Source organism: Primulina tabacum, chromosome 8 (assembly GCF_025594145.1).
Source record: "Primulina tabacum isolate GXHZ01 chromosome 8, ASM2559414v2, whole genome shotgun sequence".
Taxonomy (NCBI): Eukaryota; Viridiplantae; Streptophyta; class Magnoliopsida; order Lamiales; family Gesneriaceae; genus Primulina; species Primulina tabacum.
Window position 1 is genome coordinate 3,915,506 of NC_134557.1, and position 16,782 is coordinate 3,932,287.

General features: G+C 34.9%; 2 protein-coding genes and 1 pseudogene across 2 annotated transcripts in view; all 3 read right to left on the bottom strand.

Moving 5' to 3' along the window:
• The window catches only part of LOC142553091 (serine/arginine-rich splicing factor RS40-like), a 57,018-nt gene extending 54,692 nt beyond the window's left edge, over nucleotides 1-2,326 (bottom strand). Inside the window, exon 1 of the mRNA XM_075663092.1 lies at nucleotides 2,321-2,326. The gene's annotated coding sequence lies outside the window, so the exon portion shown is untranslated. The remainder of the gene's footprint in view (nucleotides 1-2,320) is intronic.
• On the bottom strand, nucleotides 638-2,855 carry LOC142553090 (cytochrome P450 76T24-like; annotated as a pseudogene).
• Nucleotides 2,856-8,205: 5,350 nt separating this feature from the next.
• Nucleotides 8,206-14,815, bottom strand: LOC142553089 (cytochrome P450 76T24-like). Its single transcript, XM_075663085.1, is given in 4 exon segments — nucleotides 8,206-8,386; nucleotides 8,388-8,916; nucleotides 13,742-13,760; nucleotides 13,833-14,815. Coding segments are annotated over 4 exon segments (1,560 nt in total). The 5' UTR covers nucleotides 14,781-14,815; the 3' UTR covers nucleotides 8,206-8,322.
• Nucleotides 14,816-16,782: the final 1,967 nt, after the last annotated feature.

Consider the following 16,782-nt stretch of genomic DNA (forward strand, 5'->3'; position numbering starts at 1 on the left):
CATACCCCATTTTCTACTATAAATAGCAGGTATTAATGTCATTTACAGATTCTGAAAAACTCTGGAACTCTCAAGCACTCACATATATTCGCTTGTATTCATCTTCAACCTGCTAACTTATGCATCGTAGTGGCTACGACGGACACTCCTCCGGCGCCCATTCACGAGTTCATTTCTTGTTTGCAGGTGTTATCAAAGCCATTATTTTCACTCAAATTCCTAAACACTAAATTATTGATTTGATCCGGTGGAGCCCTTTACCCGTCTCATCCATTTCACTAAGATCACATAACTCTTTTTCGCTCTCTCGATCTCTGTTCCACAAAAAAGGCAAGGTTCTGTTCGGTGGAAGGTCGGGAAATTTGTTTAAGTAATTTTTTGGTTTGTTCGTATGTATGAGGATCCTCATTTTAGAGTTTCTTTTGTTCTAGATGTGGACCACAACCTAATTCAAAATTACTCATAAACCATGGTTTTTTGGATGAAGATAATCCTTGTGATCGTAAGTTGATTGAGGTGATTTTTTTGCACTTATGTTCACTAAATTGAATGTTTCTGTCTTGAATGTATGATGAGATTTTAGATTTCTCAAAACAAAAAAGAAATTTGTCCAGACATGATAATTTACACAAATAGATAGATAACTTCTCTTGTACATCATCGACGAAAGGAGTGGACAATAGTAACTAAATGATCACAACATAATTGAGATCTCAAGCATACAACATCAACAAAAGGTGCAGACAATAGTAGCTATATACTTGGCACAGCTTTGAGAGGTATAGACTTTTGTAGTGTGAGTCCAAATTTTTCACCCATGTCCACTTCTTCAGGTTTTAGTCCTCCATCAAGTTTCCATTCGAAGTTATGCGCCAAAGTAGCAACCATTAGGTGCACCATACGACTCGCCAATGGCCAGCCTGGGCAAATTCTCCTACCGGCACCGAATGGTAGGAGCTCGAAATGCTGACCTTTGAAGTCAGTTTCATGTTCAAAAAATCTCTCAGGAGTAAACGAAGTAGAATCCGACCATGTTCTTGAATCTCTGCCAATAGCCCATGCATTAATGAGAATTTGGGCGTTTTTTGGGATGACGTAGCCATTGATTTCTGTATCTTCCTGAGATTTGTGAGGTACCAACAAAGCGGCCGCAGGGTGAAGCCTAAAAGTTTCTTTTACCACTGCTCTCAAATATGGAAGTCTTGAAATATTGATTCTGTAACTTGTTCATTCTTTCCAATTACTTCCTTTAATTCATTTTTTAGTTTTAGCATTTCATCTGGATGCCTAAGCAACTCTGACATAGCCCATTCCACCGTGCTTGAAGTTGTGTCTGCACCTGCAACAAATAAATCCTTGTATGGCAACTAGTTAGATACAAGCATGTCGAGGTACGTAGTGTTTAGAGGAGCTTTGAGGAAAGACTTATTCGATTTTAGCTGGATGAAAATATTTTGAGGTATTTATAAATGCCAACTTTTCTTTTATCTTCTATAATTTTAACTAAAATCTAGAAGTAAAATTGACATGATTTTTTATTTTTTATTAATGATTTAAAGTTATAATTTGACGTATGTATTTTTTAAAAATTATTGTATTCCACAATTGTTATAATTTTTATAAATATTTTTTAAAATTTTGTAAAAAATATTTAAATTTATTTTTATATGTGAGTTTATAAAAATTTAGAATGGAACTCATGAAATTACAATTATATTTTATTACAAATATTTGTTTTTTATAAAAAAAAAAATTATTTGGATTCAAATCGAAAAAACAAACTAACTAGTTTTTTGATCAATACTCTATCAGTATTTGCTCTTATTTATTTTAAAATTATGCATACTTTATGTCAAGAAAAAAAGAAGTTAGTATGTATTTATGTATACTCACCAGAAGTAAATGCTTAATGTCAAGAATACTCAGATCAGACTCATTTCTCTCGTTAATATCCATTAGAGATTCCAACATATCACTTTTCCTCGAATCCTTAACCGATCCTCCCCTTGTTTTCAGCCGTTCCTCTATGATTTCCTCAAATATATCGAAACATTTCCTGAAATAAACGGTGTTCTTCCTCAAGATCCCCTGCGGATCCAACGCTCTAAACACAGGAAAATAATCTGCAAGATTCGGCTTCCCAGCAGTCTCCATGATTCCATGCACTAGTTCCTTGAATTCTTCGCATGAACCCGAATCAAAAGTAGCAAGTTCCTTAGAAAAAAGGGTCGCGGACATCAGATTAAGCGACGTCGTAAATGCAGCTCTCCCGATATCCACTGCCTTGCCATTGGTGCAGCACCCACGCACATACTCGCACAGTTTCTGCAACTTGTCCCTCCTCAAGCCCTGGTTCGAATCAAGACTCGGCGCCGAAAACATCTGTTCTCTACATATTTTCCGCAGCTTCCGCCATTGGTTCTCGGCTGGGATCCACGCCATCGACAACTTGTGGTGATCCAGCGCTTGTATTGAGCAGGGGTGGTGTCGGCCGGAGAAGAATTGATCGTGTTTCTGCAGAAAGAGTTTGGCTATTTCAGGAGAGGATACAACTACAGTTGTTAAGCTTCCGAGTTTCAGATGAATCAAGGGGCCGTAGATTTGGGAGAGTTTCGCGAGCGATTGGTGGGGCTTCTGGCCGAGTTCGAGAATGTTTCCGATTATGGGATATGGGTTCGGTCCTGGAGGGAGTTTGCCTGGTTTCCTGGATTTTGATTTCAGAATTTGAAGAATCCACGCCCAGGCCGCGAAAGAGAGAAGGAGGATACTTGAGAATATTAACTCCATATATATATTAGTTTCTTCTCCGATGAAATTTGAAAGACTTGCTTCTGCGATTTATAGACAGATGCTAAGCGTACATCACATTCAGTTTGATTTACTAGTTGAGTTGAAAAATATTTTATTTATATTTTAGGTTATTGAATTCGATTTCAATTTAAACATGTTTGAATTTTCTAATCGAATTTGAGCAAAAAAAATTTATTTGATACTTAGTAAATTTTAATATTTTATTAATATAATATAATTATATATTAAATAACTATGTTTTAATCTTTCGAATATTTATTTTCAAGTAATATTTCGAATAATTCATGAATATGTTCGAATATTTCAAACCAAACTCGAACTAGAGTTTTAATTCGAGCCAGAAGTTTTCAAATTTTCGAACGTAGAAACGAGCTACACTCGAATAAAATTAATTCGAGTCGAATTCAACCTTTCAATATTTTATCATATTTTGGTTGATTCTATTTTTTTACACTTCTAATACTCTCCTATTATAGACGGCAGACTTTTTTTTTTATTATTAGTATTATTATTTAATTCTAATGGGACGGTGAATATTGGTTGTCGTTATTATATAATTAAATATTTATATATATATTTATTGGTATAGATCTGAAAAAATATATTACAATATTATCTCATTTTTCACATTGTGATTTAATATTTTAAAAAAAATCAAAATGATTAAATAGTTGCCTCTTAATCTATCATTTCCGATTAAAAAACTACTGACAGATATGATCCGGGGACAAACATGTAATACAAGGACGAATTTATTATGATTCTATCGAGGCTTATGATCTTGCCACCGAGTGGGAAAAATTGAGAATTTAATTCTATAAATTAGTATGATTTGAGTTATAGATTAGTAAATTATCAAAATTCAGTTTCATCTAGTAATTTGAATTTTTTGTTTTGATTTTTGTTATCAAAAACCACTAAATTATCGAATATTGATTATTTGACACTGATATTCCCCCCAACATAGAGTGTGCAATAATTAGAATAAAACTAATATTATACACATTAAAATATACATAAACCAAAATAAAAAACGACAAGCATTTTTTTTTTATTTGGAAGCATTGAAGGTCGTTTTGCTGTATTTTTCAAATTTTTTATCAGGTGAATTGTAATGTGAGTAATATCACCTTTTATTATCTCCACATGTGTTACGTAGAGTAGAATCAATGTCAAAAAAATCATAGTCGATCGATTTAGTGGTTTCAGATAAAAAAATTCTAGTTATTTATATGAAAATCAAAATTTGACAATTTAAAATAATAAAATTCAAAACATACAAACTTTCAAGATTAAAATTCCAATTTTCATCAACCGAGTATACAGGAAAGATAATCAAGTATACATTTGATATTGGAGAAAGAAAAAACAAACAAACAATAATAACAATGTGAATAATAATAAAAATAATAGTAGATAAAAAAAATTAAAACATAATAACAATGTGAATAATAATAAAAATAATATTAAAATTATAAAAGGACAATATATTAAAAATAAATTTTATAATGATAATAATAAATTATTAATATAAGTATCATTTAATAGTAGCCATAATAATAATAATGCACAGATTTTAATTTTAATTGAAATGTGATAAATTTATTAAAATAATATTTTATTCTAATTTTCATTTCTTTTTATATCAATCATATTAACCGAATAAACCTACAATTTCATTCGTTCCCCTAAACATATTGCTAATTTATTTTATTTTCAAATGTATACTCTGGTTAATAATATGTTACTAATGATTTATAATTTATGCTAACTACCATTAAGACTTACTATTTTCTCCCAAAATATTTTCATTTCAAAAAATGATATCACGTTCAAGTCAACCATTTATAAGACACGAAAACTTTTGTGAGTCGATCTCATATGTTTAATTTTGTGATAATAATATTTTATTTGAGTCATCCATGAAAACAATTTTTTTTTTTATATTAAAAGTATTATTTTATTGTAAATATAGGTAGAGTTAACCTGTTGCACGACCATTTCTCGATAAACCATTAAAAGAAAATTATTAATGATCATATATATATATATATATATATATATATATTACCATGCTTCGAATGGGAGATCTCATTTGGGGCCATCAAGATAGATTATTTAAAATTAACGAGACTGACTGTATTTATTATAACGTTTAACGACATGCACGTAAGCAAGTTGACTAAAAATTATTTTATATTTGTCTCGTTGGGATAAGTGGAATTTAAAAATAGATAATGCCAATTTCGAGTCGAGAATGTCAAATTCTCAGCCATAATTTAATCAATAATTGATATGCCGATTTATGATTTTAATAATTTAGATTATTTTAATCGCTATCAGTAATAATTATAAATTTAACTCAGCATGCGTATATACATATACCAATATAATTAATTAAAGAACAAGTCTACTGTGAGACGATCTCATAGGTTTATAACCATGGAGTATGAATTTTAAGACGGTCTCACGAATCTTTATCTGTGAGACGGGTCAATCCTATCGATATTCACAATAAAAATTAATATTCTTAGCATAAAAAGTAATATTTTTTCATAGATGACCCAAATAAGATATATGTCTATCAAAATACGACCTGTGAGACCGTCTCACACAAGTTTTCGCCATAACGATGATGAGTTGATATGATATCATGAGTGGTAATATTTTTAGTATAAAAAATAATATTTTTTCATATGTTGGGCCAAGTCGAAGAATCGTATCACAAAATTAACGCGTTAGATCGTCTCGTAAGTTTTTTGTATTGATCGGGTTATAGTTTGGTAAATAAATTACATTTAGATTTGTTAGATATTATTTTTAGATGGCTTTATTTTTAGATTTCAATAAAATCTAAAGGCAAAAACTTGTATGAGACGGTCTCACATGTCGTATTTTGTGAGACGGATCTCTTATTTGAGTCATCCATGAAATAGTATTAGTTTTTATGCTAAGAGTGTTACTTTTTATTGTGAATATCAGTAGGGCTGATCTATTCCACAGATAAAGATTTGTGAGCTCGTCTCACAAGAGACCTATTCAAATCTAAAATATTGATTTGAAGTTTTTTTGAGATAAATAGATAAGTGAAGAAGATAACTATTTTGAATGTGTTTTATATCATTAAGATATTGGATAACATTAGCTTAAAAGATATGGTGTAAGATTTGAAAATATAATGTCTATATTGGATAATTTTTTTCTTTATAAAGTTGTGTTAATTCATTTTAAAAATTGCTGAGTGTGCCCATAGTGGTCGAGTGAGAAATGAGTTTTAAGAGTTACATTATTATGTCATTGCTGTATGTTTCGGGACATCTCTTAAGATAAAGATACTGACAGTTTCCCCCATGTCATTATGTTTTCAGAGATTTTCAATTGCTCGTGATTCATTCTTATGGAGAGAAAGATGACGTTTCCGGGATAAGATAAATCCACAATTTCGAAAGAAGTTTGATCAAGGTGGAGTTGAAGACGAGTGACACTCGTCAAGCGAAATCTACTTAATATATTCGTTATAGAGACGACGTTAGAAAAGATAGAGTCTTTTATGTAATAAGTTATCGTATGATCATAACATTTTCTATTAAGCGAATTTGCTTGACAGCTGAGCGTGATTTTGTGGATGTAAATCGGTTGACCAAACCATGTCTAAATTGCTTATGGTCTTATTTTTGTTTTCAGTTTTACATTTCACAATTGAGTTAATTATTAAAACTAAACAAACAAGAGAAAATCGAATCAACAAGATTAAATTATTTCATCTTTATTTTATGTTTGATTATATTAGAAATTAATTACACTTTAAACCATTTCCCAATTAAAACATTATTAATGGTCTTTAAAGGATCACTAGCTTAGGAACTGAAATTACATTGATCCTAATTCTCTCTCTGCTAAACATGTATTTCTTGACATAATTTTACCCACATTTTTACTTTTTTCTTATAATAATAATATATTTTTGGGATGTAATATTTACATCCCATTTATAATTTGTCAAATACACTCTATTTTGACTTTTTCCATTAAAAACAGACGTACCCTTGATCCTTGTTTTCATTTCTCTAATAAAAACGTAAAATTCTTGTTATATACAGACAATAAAATTTATATAACTTTACTTAAAAAATTATATAAATTAAATTATAACCCTTACATTGATAAATATTTTATTAAAACATGCAACATTCATGATATTTATAAAATAGTTATTATAAAAGACTATTATAGGAAAAGAACTGTGTGAAAAAGGGTGTTTAAATTTGTTTTTTATTTTGGAGAATGAGATCTCACAGGCCTTAGGACATAGAAAAGCAAGCAAACTTGGCTCATCTGTTCTTATTTTCCATATTCTCCAGAAAGGAAATAGAAGTACTTGGTCCTATTTGTGAGCCATGTTTTCGGAGAAATAAGAAATAAAAACAGAAAATCAATTAATTTATTATTACTCACCGAAAATGTCACTTCTTACACTTGTGTTATTTATACCATATATTTTATATGTCGGAATCTTTTTCAGTAAAAATTTGATAATATATAGTTTATGATGCTAAAAAAATGTAACTTTCGTATCTTACCCTTGCAAGCATCTGCATATAATACACAAATCGATCAAGGGCATTGAAATTTCTTGCCCTACCATCTGGGACAGACGTTCTTCAAATCCTAATTCTTTCTCGCTACGAAACGTGTATTTCTTTCTTGCCACACTAAGCTTACCCTCATTTGTATCTTTTTATAATAATAATAATAATATATTTTTATGGTAAATACTGACAAATTAATAAGATTTCCAACGATAATATTATAATTAAATTATATAAGAGTAACTTTTGACCAATGATTTTGATTTAAATTCAAAAAAGAGAAGAAAAAAAGTGTATTGAAAAATTATCATGAGACGTTTTGACATATAATTTTGTGAGATAAATATCTCTTCGATCCGATTGACTTGACTCATCTTAAAAACTGATACGTGAGATAATATATACATACCTTCTACTTTTCAGTTTCATAAACACAACATCGCAGCACAACTAATCATTTTGATAATTATATTTTGTTTTTATTCTTGAAAATCAAATTATTCATTACCATGTACATAAGAATTACTTTATATATACTCCATCCAATCGCAATACTAGAGAGGAGATTACCATCGAATAACATATTTATTACACGCTCCATTAGCTAGGTTTGATATATCAAATCAAATCTATTACCTTTACTATATTAATAAAGGAGACACATCTTACGAGTAGGTCTCTTGTGAGACGGTCTCACGAATCTTTATATGTGAGACGATTTGTTTAACTCTACCGATATTTAGCATAAAAAGTAATACTTTTTCATGGATGACCCAAATAAGAGATTTGTCTCACAAAATACGACCCGTGAGACCGGACTCACACAAGTTTTTGTCACATCTAATTAAAAAAAGACACCATATATGTTTAGCAAACATAAGAAATTATTATTTATGCAACATATTCAATAAAAAAGGAAAAATTAAAATCGCTGAAATTTAATTGGGACAGCCTTTAGAGGTATGGTCTTTTGCAGAGTGAGTCCAAAACTCATTCATGTCCAGTTCTTCTGGTTTTAGTCCTCCATCAAGTTCCCAATCAAAGTTATGCACCAACGTAGCAATCATAAGGTGCACCATACGATTCGCCAGCGGCAAGCCGGGGCAAATTCTTCGACCAGCACCGAATGGAACGAGCTCAAAATGCTGGCCCTTGAAGTCCATTTCGCTTTCTAAAAACATTTCAGGGGTGAATAACTCAGGATCCAACCATGTACTAGAATCTCTCCCGATTGCCCACGCATTAATGAGAATTTTTGCATTTCTTGGGATGGTATAGCCATTGATTTCTGTATCTTCTATAGACTTGTGAGGTACCAACAAAGGGACAGTACGATGAAGCCTAAAAGTTTCTTTCACGATAGCTCTTAAGTATGGAAGTCTTGAAATGTCTGATTCTGCAACTTGTTCATTATTTCCAATTACTTCTCTTAATTCTTTTTTGATTTTTAGCATTTTATCTGGATGCCTGAGTAACTCTGACATAGCCCATTCCACTGTGCTTGATGTTGTATCCGTGCCCTATTGCGAGATAAGTTCCTGAATTCAGAGAACCTTGCCGGATTGTTTACTGATCAAAAAATTGAGAGAATAGTTCTGGTACAGAGGTGTTTCTATATCCCTCAATTATCCTAACTAACCAAAGTAACTAACTAACTAGCTAATAATGAAATAACAACTTTATATAGTTAATATCCCCCCTCAAGATGTACTATAAATGTTTTTGATAGACATCTTGGAGAGTAAATGGGATAGAGTAGTGGAAGACAATGGCTTTGTAAACATGTCTGCGAGTTGAGACTCCGAACGAATGGGAAGCAGCTTAATGGAACCATCAAGAATTCTTGCTCGGACAAAATGGCAGTCAATCTCTATGTGCTTGGTTCTTTCATGGAACACGGGGTTATGGGCGATATGGATGGCCGATTGACTATCGCAAAACAAGGTGGCCGGGGAAGACGGAGATATGTGAAAGTCTCGAAGTAATTGAATGAGCCAAATAATTTCACTAGTAGTGCTAGCCAATGCTCGATATTCAGCTTCAGTGGATGACCGGGAAATTGTGGCTTGTTTCTTGGCTTTGTAGGAGATCAAAGCATCACCAAGAAAGATGCAGAAGCCTGTGACAAATTTCCTGGTATCTGGACATGACGCCCAATCGGCATCAGAAAAGACGCGCAAGTGAGTGAGCGATGAGGCCGAGAAGAAAATGCCCTGACCCAGTGTTAACTTGAGGTAGCGTAAAAGATGATGTATAGCTTGTAAATGAGGTGTGCGTGGCTTAGACACGAATTGACTTAGCTTGTGAACCGCGAACACAATGTCCGGACGAGACAAAGTTAGATATAGAAGACGTCCAACGAGACTTCGATACTGGGAGATGTCTGCCAATGGTTCACCATCAGTGTTGTTTAGACGAAGGCGTGGTTCCATTGGAGTTGAAGTTGGCTTACTGGCTAGGAAACCAGCGTCTTCTAACAACTTAAGAGTGTAATGACGTTGGGATAGACAAATACCGTGCTGCGACCTTGCTATTTAAAGACCAAGAAAATATTTGAGGGAACCCAAATCTTTGAGTTTAAAGTGTCCCTGAAGATGAGTCTTTAAAGACTGAATAAGCCTAGGTGACGGCCCGGCAATGATAATATCATCGACATATACTAGCAAAGCAATGAAAGAATTTCCCGTGCCTTTGGTAAATAACGTATGATCTGATTGAGATTGAACGAAACCAGACTGGAGTAACACATGGGAAAACTTAGTGTACCATTGCCGAGAGGCTTGACGAAGACCATAAATGGACTTGTGAAGCTTACATACAAGTTTCTGTGATGAGTTTTTATGTGGCAAATTAGGAAGATAGCCAAGTGGTAACTCCATATAAACTTCTTCCAGTAAGTCCCCATTAAGGAATGCATTGTTGACGTCTAATTGAGCAAGATGCCATTGTTGACTGGAAGCAAGAGCTAACAGCACCTTGACGGTTGCCAACTTCGCCACTGGGGAAAATGTTTCAAAGAAATCAACACCCTCTTGTTGAGTATATCCTTTGGCCACTAGACGCGCCTTATGTCTATCAATCGATCCATTGGATGCATATTTAATTTTGTAAACCCAACGACATCCAATGACATGCTTGCCTGATGGTAGAGGAACAACTGACCACGTGTGATTAGCCTCCATGGCTGCAAGTTCATCTTTCATGGTAGCCTGTCATTGAGGAACATTTTTAGCTTGATGAAAAAATTCGGGTTCAAATTGGGAGGACACATTGAGTGTCAGATTTCGATATGAATGTGAAAGGGAATCATAGGAGATGTATGAGCTCAAAGGATAAGAAGACTTAGAGGTCAATGGGGCGTTTAACTTCAGCAGGTTACAATGATAATCACGAAGATAGGATGGAGGATGAGTGTTTCGGGAAGATGTTCGATGAGATATGGAGCTGGTTTGAGGGGGAACTGTGATCGATGGTGAAGGAGCTGTGTTCAAATCAGTGGATTGTGGAGTAGCAACTGGAGCTGGAACATTATTATTAGGGCTTGGTGTGTCCAGTGAAAGCGGGAGAACAATATCAGGAAACAAATCAACCATAGGATTAGAAGACAAGAATGGAAATGTTGTTTCATGAAATATGACATCTCGGGAAATAAAAATCTCTTTAGTATTGATGTCCAAGAGCTTGTAACCTTTGACATTGGGAGGATAGCCCAAGAAAACACAGGCACGGGCTCTGGGTGAGAATTTGTCCCGATAGGCAGCTAAGGTGGAAGCAAAAGCGAGACATCCAAATATTCGCAATGATGAATAATCAAATGCCTTTTGATAAAGTAACTCATAAGGAGATTTGTGTTGAGTTGTAGGGGAAGGTACTCGGTTGATCAAATAAGCTGATGTTAGTACACAATCGCCCCAAAATTCAGCATCCACATGAGATTGAAAGAACAGGGCTCTAGCAACATTTAGAAGATGCTGGTGTTTTCTTTCGACTACTGAATTTTGTTGTGGTGTCTGTACACATGATAGCTGATGAATGATGCCTTTTTCCATGCATAAATCTGTGAAAGCAAGTTCCTTTGCATTGTCTGTACGAAAGGCTTTGATCTTCTTATGAAATTGAGTTTCAATCATAGTATAAAATCGAGAAACAATTCTATAAGCATCAGATTTTTGTTGAAGTAGAAACACCCACGTGAAACGAGTACAGTCATCTACCAAAATTAAGAAGTAACGTTGATTATGTTGGGTGGCAACTCTATATGGCCCCCAAACATCACAGTGTACAAGATCAAAAGAAGAGTCTGACATATTATGATGAGATAATGCTAATCTTTTCTGTTTAGCTAGTGGACAAATGAGGCACGACTTGCATTTGTCTAAGTTGACTCCACTGCATTGTAAACTGTCCTGCATGTTATGCATGACTGTGTCAGATGGATGGCCAAGCCGACTATGCCATGTCTCCATCGAAATTTGATTGATCAATATGTTCTGAAAATCCGAGCATGTATCCAAAACATATAGTCCTTCAACTTTCCTACCCTTGCCAATCATCCTCCTCGTTGTTACCTCCTGGATGATGAATGAATTATGATAAAAACTAATCATTGATCTATTTTTGGCAAGGAGAGAGCTGACAGATAGCAGATTAAACTTGAAGTTCGGTATAAACATAACATCTTCAAGAACCAATGAGGCACCAAGTTTAATACTGCCACAAAACTTGACATCAATAGTTGTGTGATTGGGCAAAGTAACCATGGAACTAGTGTCTGGTTGAAGTGAACTAAACAAAGACTCATATGCACAAATATGTCTGGATGCTCCGGAATCAATGACCCAACATGACGGAGAAGATAAACCATTTGGAACATATGTGGATAAGCAAATACCTGTGGTACGAGTATTTTCTGTGTTAAAGGTGTTATGCTTGTCCCGTGACAAAATCTGTTGATCAAATATTGCCCTCAATTGGTCCAACTGTTCTTTATTGAAACCTTGAAGAGAGCTCTGAGATATATCACCACTGGTGTTAGTATGACTCGAGAAGTTCGGTATTTCAGAGAGTTGATTTGCATTTGCTGTCGTGTATCGAGTTGTGGTGTTTCCTCTAAGCTTAAAGCCTGGAGGATACCCATGTATCTTATAACACGTATCCACCGTATGACCGTGAACATTGCATTTGGTACAAAATGGCCTTTCCTTGTGAAATCTTGCTGACCCTCTGCCTTCATTACGTTTTACTGATTGATCAGTCTTCAAAGCAAATGCCATGTCTCTTGCAGAATTAGAAGCTGTGAATTGAGCACCAATTGCTCTCTGCCGTTCTTCTTGAACAACCAACGAGAAAACCCGATTCATGGGAGGAAGGGGATCAAACAGCAGAACTTGACTTCGAATTTGAGCAAAAGAATCATTGAGTCCCATAAGAAACGTCATGACATATTCCATTTGAATATGATTATCTATCTTCTTTACCCCTCCACAATTGCACCTACCGCAGTTACACATTGGACGAAAATTATTTAGTTCTTCCCATAGCGTTTTAAGCTTCGTGAAATATACACTTACACAGAGTTGTTCCTGACGCAAATTCACGAGATCGCGTCGTAATTGAAAGATTCTAGGACCATCACTTTGTTAGAATCTCTCCTTTAGATCGTCCCATATGTTTGCTGCAGATTCAGAGAAAAGAACACTTGCGGAAATTTCCTTTGATACTGAATTTAAGATCAAAGAAATCACGATATTGTTGTTTCTAATCCAGAAACTAAGTAGATTTGCATCAGTCTCCGACGGTTTCTCAATTGTTCCGTCCACAAAACCCAACTTGTTCTTGACGGAGAGAGCGATTCTCATGGCTCTACTCCAGGACGCGTAATTGTCTCCGATCAGTGATTGCGAGACCAAAATGAGCCCTGGGTTATCTGAGTGATGAAGAAAATATGGACTCATAGGATCATCAATGACAGCTTGACCACTTACTCGAGAGGATTCAGGTAAATTTCCAGGAGCCATGAGAGATATACGGCATAAGAATTACTGATGAGGAATTGAATGTAAATTGATTGTGATGCAGATCAAAGATTACCAAAGGCTGAGGATTACTGCAAACTAAAACGAAAATTGAAGCTCCGATCAACGTATCTCGCGCGGAAGCTCTGATACCATATTGCGAGAAAAGTTCCTGAATTCAGAGAACCTTGCCGGATTGTTTATTGATCAAAAAATTGAGAGAATAGTTCTGGTACAGAGGTGTTTCTATATCCCTCAATTATCCTAACTAACCAAAGTAACTAACTAACCAGCTAATAATGAAATAACAACTTTATATAGTTAATATGCCCGCAACAAATAAATCCTAGCATGACGCCCAAAAGTTAGTGACGATAAACAAATCAAATGTACCATAAACCTGATAGAGTGAACTAACCAGAAGTAGATGCTTGATGTCAAGAATGCTCAGTTCAGACTCATCTCTCTCGTTTATATCCAGCAAAGATTCTAACATGTCACTTTTCCTCGATATTCTTCCCCTCATTTCCAGCCGTTTTGCAATGATTTTCTCGAATATATCGAAACATCTCCTGAAATAAACAGTGTTCTTCCTCAAAATCTCCTGCGGACCCAACACTCTAAACACGGGAAAATAATCTGCAAGATTCGGCTTCCCAATATTCTCCATTATTCCCCACACCACTTCCTTGAATTCTTCACATGATGCCGAATCAAAAGCAGCAAATTCTTCGGAGAAAAGAGTGGCCGTCATCAGATTAAGCGACGTCGTAAATGCAGTTCTCTCGACATCCACAGCCTTGCCGTCGATGCAGCACCGATGCACATACTCGCACAGTTTCTGCAGCCTGTCTCTCCTCAAACCCTGGCTCGAATCAAGACTCGGCACCGAAAACATTTGTTCTCTACATATTTTGCGCAGCTTCCGCCACTGATTCTCGACCGGAATCCACACCAACGACAGCTTGTCGTGGTCCAGCGCTTGTAACCCGATGGGGTGGTTCCGGCTGGAGAAAACTTGATCGTGCTTTTGCAGGATGAGTTTGGCGATTCCGGGAGAGGAGACAACTACGGTTGTTAAGCTTCCGAGTTTCAGATGAATCAAGGGGCCGTATATTTGGGAGAGTTTCGCGAGCGATTGGTGGGGCTTTCGGCCGAGTTCGAGAATGTTTCCTATTATAGGATATGGTTTCGGCCCTGGAGGGAGTTTGCCTGCAGGTTTCCTGAATTTCGATTTCAGCATTTGAAGAATCCATGCCCAGACTGCAAAAGAGAAAAGGAGAATACTCAAGAATATTAAATCCATATTTCTGCTTCGGAGGAACCTTGAAAGATTGCCACCCCATTTATATAGAGAGACGTACATCTACTGTGACATTATCGCTAGGTTACATAGGGCAATCATCCATGTTTCAATTCTAATTTTATTTTTCAGCATTTATTATATATTATATTATTTTTGTAATTTCAAAAAGATTACATGGATATAAAATTTAATATTAACTATTTTATATGATGTGACCTGGTAAAAATGAGTGCGAGATACGTGGGCATTTTTCACCATGTTGGATTATGAGGAAGGATGAGAAATGAGAGCTTAGTGAGATGTTTTCAAACCAGAGATCTCCTTCTTTTTCCTAGAAAAATCAGTGATGACCTGTAAACACGAATATAACCACGTGAATGGGCGCCGGAGGATGTCCGACGTGGTCGCTCGAATGCTAGAGTCAGCAAATGGGTGAGGAAAAATCCAAAGAGAGATGCTGTAAAAATGGTGTGGACAAGATATAATATATGTGAATGAATGAATCAAATTCGAGCAAACCTGATATTTATAGCAAGAAAGTCAATGATGACCTTGTTTTCAGTTCCAACTTATTGATAATGGCAAGACAGCTGGCTGCTCATACCCTTCTTTTTGACGACTTTTCTGACACGCCAAATCCATGTGATTCTGACAGTAATAATTATCAAAATATTTGTGCACTCAATTGCAGGTGCTACTATTGAGGTAACCCGAGTAGAAAGCTATCACCCTAGAATTTGCCTGGAAGCACGGGCTTCTGGTAGCTCGAGCTAGGTATATGACCGGCTGCTAGTAGCCCGGGGAGATGATGTCTCGGGCATATATTTGTCTGGTTATCTATCAGATTGATCCAAAACTTCTCATAACCTGATCCATGACTCATGATCATTTGATACCCATGAATCAAACCTCCCCGGGTATCAGCATTCTACATACATTGCGTCAAGGACCACGTCTAGACAAGGACCAACTTTATGTATTGTACAATGTCGACTTGGAATTTTGTTTCTTATATTGATATTTATATGTTCCGTAAAAATACAAATTCATAAAAGGATAAACACACTTTGATTTTTCATACCTAAAAGTCTATTTGCTAAAAAAATTTATTTTATTTCAGAATTTTTTCATAGATGTATGAATCAATTGGCTAAAAGAAATTATAATTTATGATACTCACGGGAAATTTAGGGTCCGCTCCCAACAAGTGTCACTAGTGCAGACGCAGGGTTTTGAAATTGTCCTGAGCCTGAAATCACGAAAAAGACCGTTAAAGGGGGCCAGGAGGGTGTCCTGGCGTAGCCCCTCCGACGCTCAAGTCAGTGACTGAGGATATATAGGGGGAGCAGCTAAGGGTGCTGCTGAAAATAATATAGTGAATGAAATATCATACGCTCAAACCTGGTATTTATAAGAGAATACCTGGGCCCTTGATGAGCCTGTCTTCTATTTGGGCTAGAGATAGGCCAGGGATAATGGACTCATCCATGGGATATCAATTTACTTCAATGATTATAGGAGTTTTTCAAAATTAAAGTCAATGCATGAAACTGTAACAAATGAAAATCATCTTAAATAATCAGATTTAAAAAAAAAATTCATTATGATGAAATTTTTTATTTTAAAATAATATATATGTATATTTATTAGCAATAAACTTAAAAATTATTTGACTATATCATATTCGATTTTGTTAAGTCCGAAAAGGCGCGAGCAATTATTGGTCATGATGTAAAGTTGGCCTCTCCATTCTTATTTATTTATTTAATTATGCGTATATATTATTATTTATTTATTTGTTGTGAACACCAAATTCCAAGATGATTGACTTGTTAGGCGACACCGCAGTAATGGCTACCGACGAAACTGGTACGGAGACAACAGCGTATAAAAAAGCATAACTATTTAGTTTTCCCGTACGTAATTGCAAAGATGTTCAATTTGTCTTAAATTTCTCTTCTATTAAATTTCGCGTGAATTAAATTTTTTAAAACGATTTTCTTCTTAAAAAAATCGTCTAAATAATAATAATAATAATAATGATTGTTAACATCCACTCGAT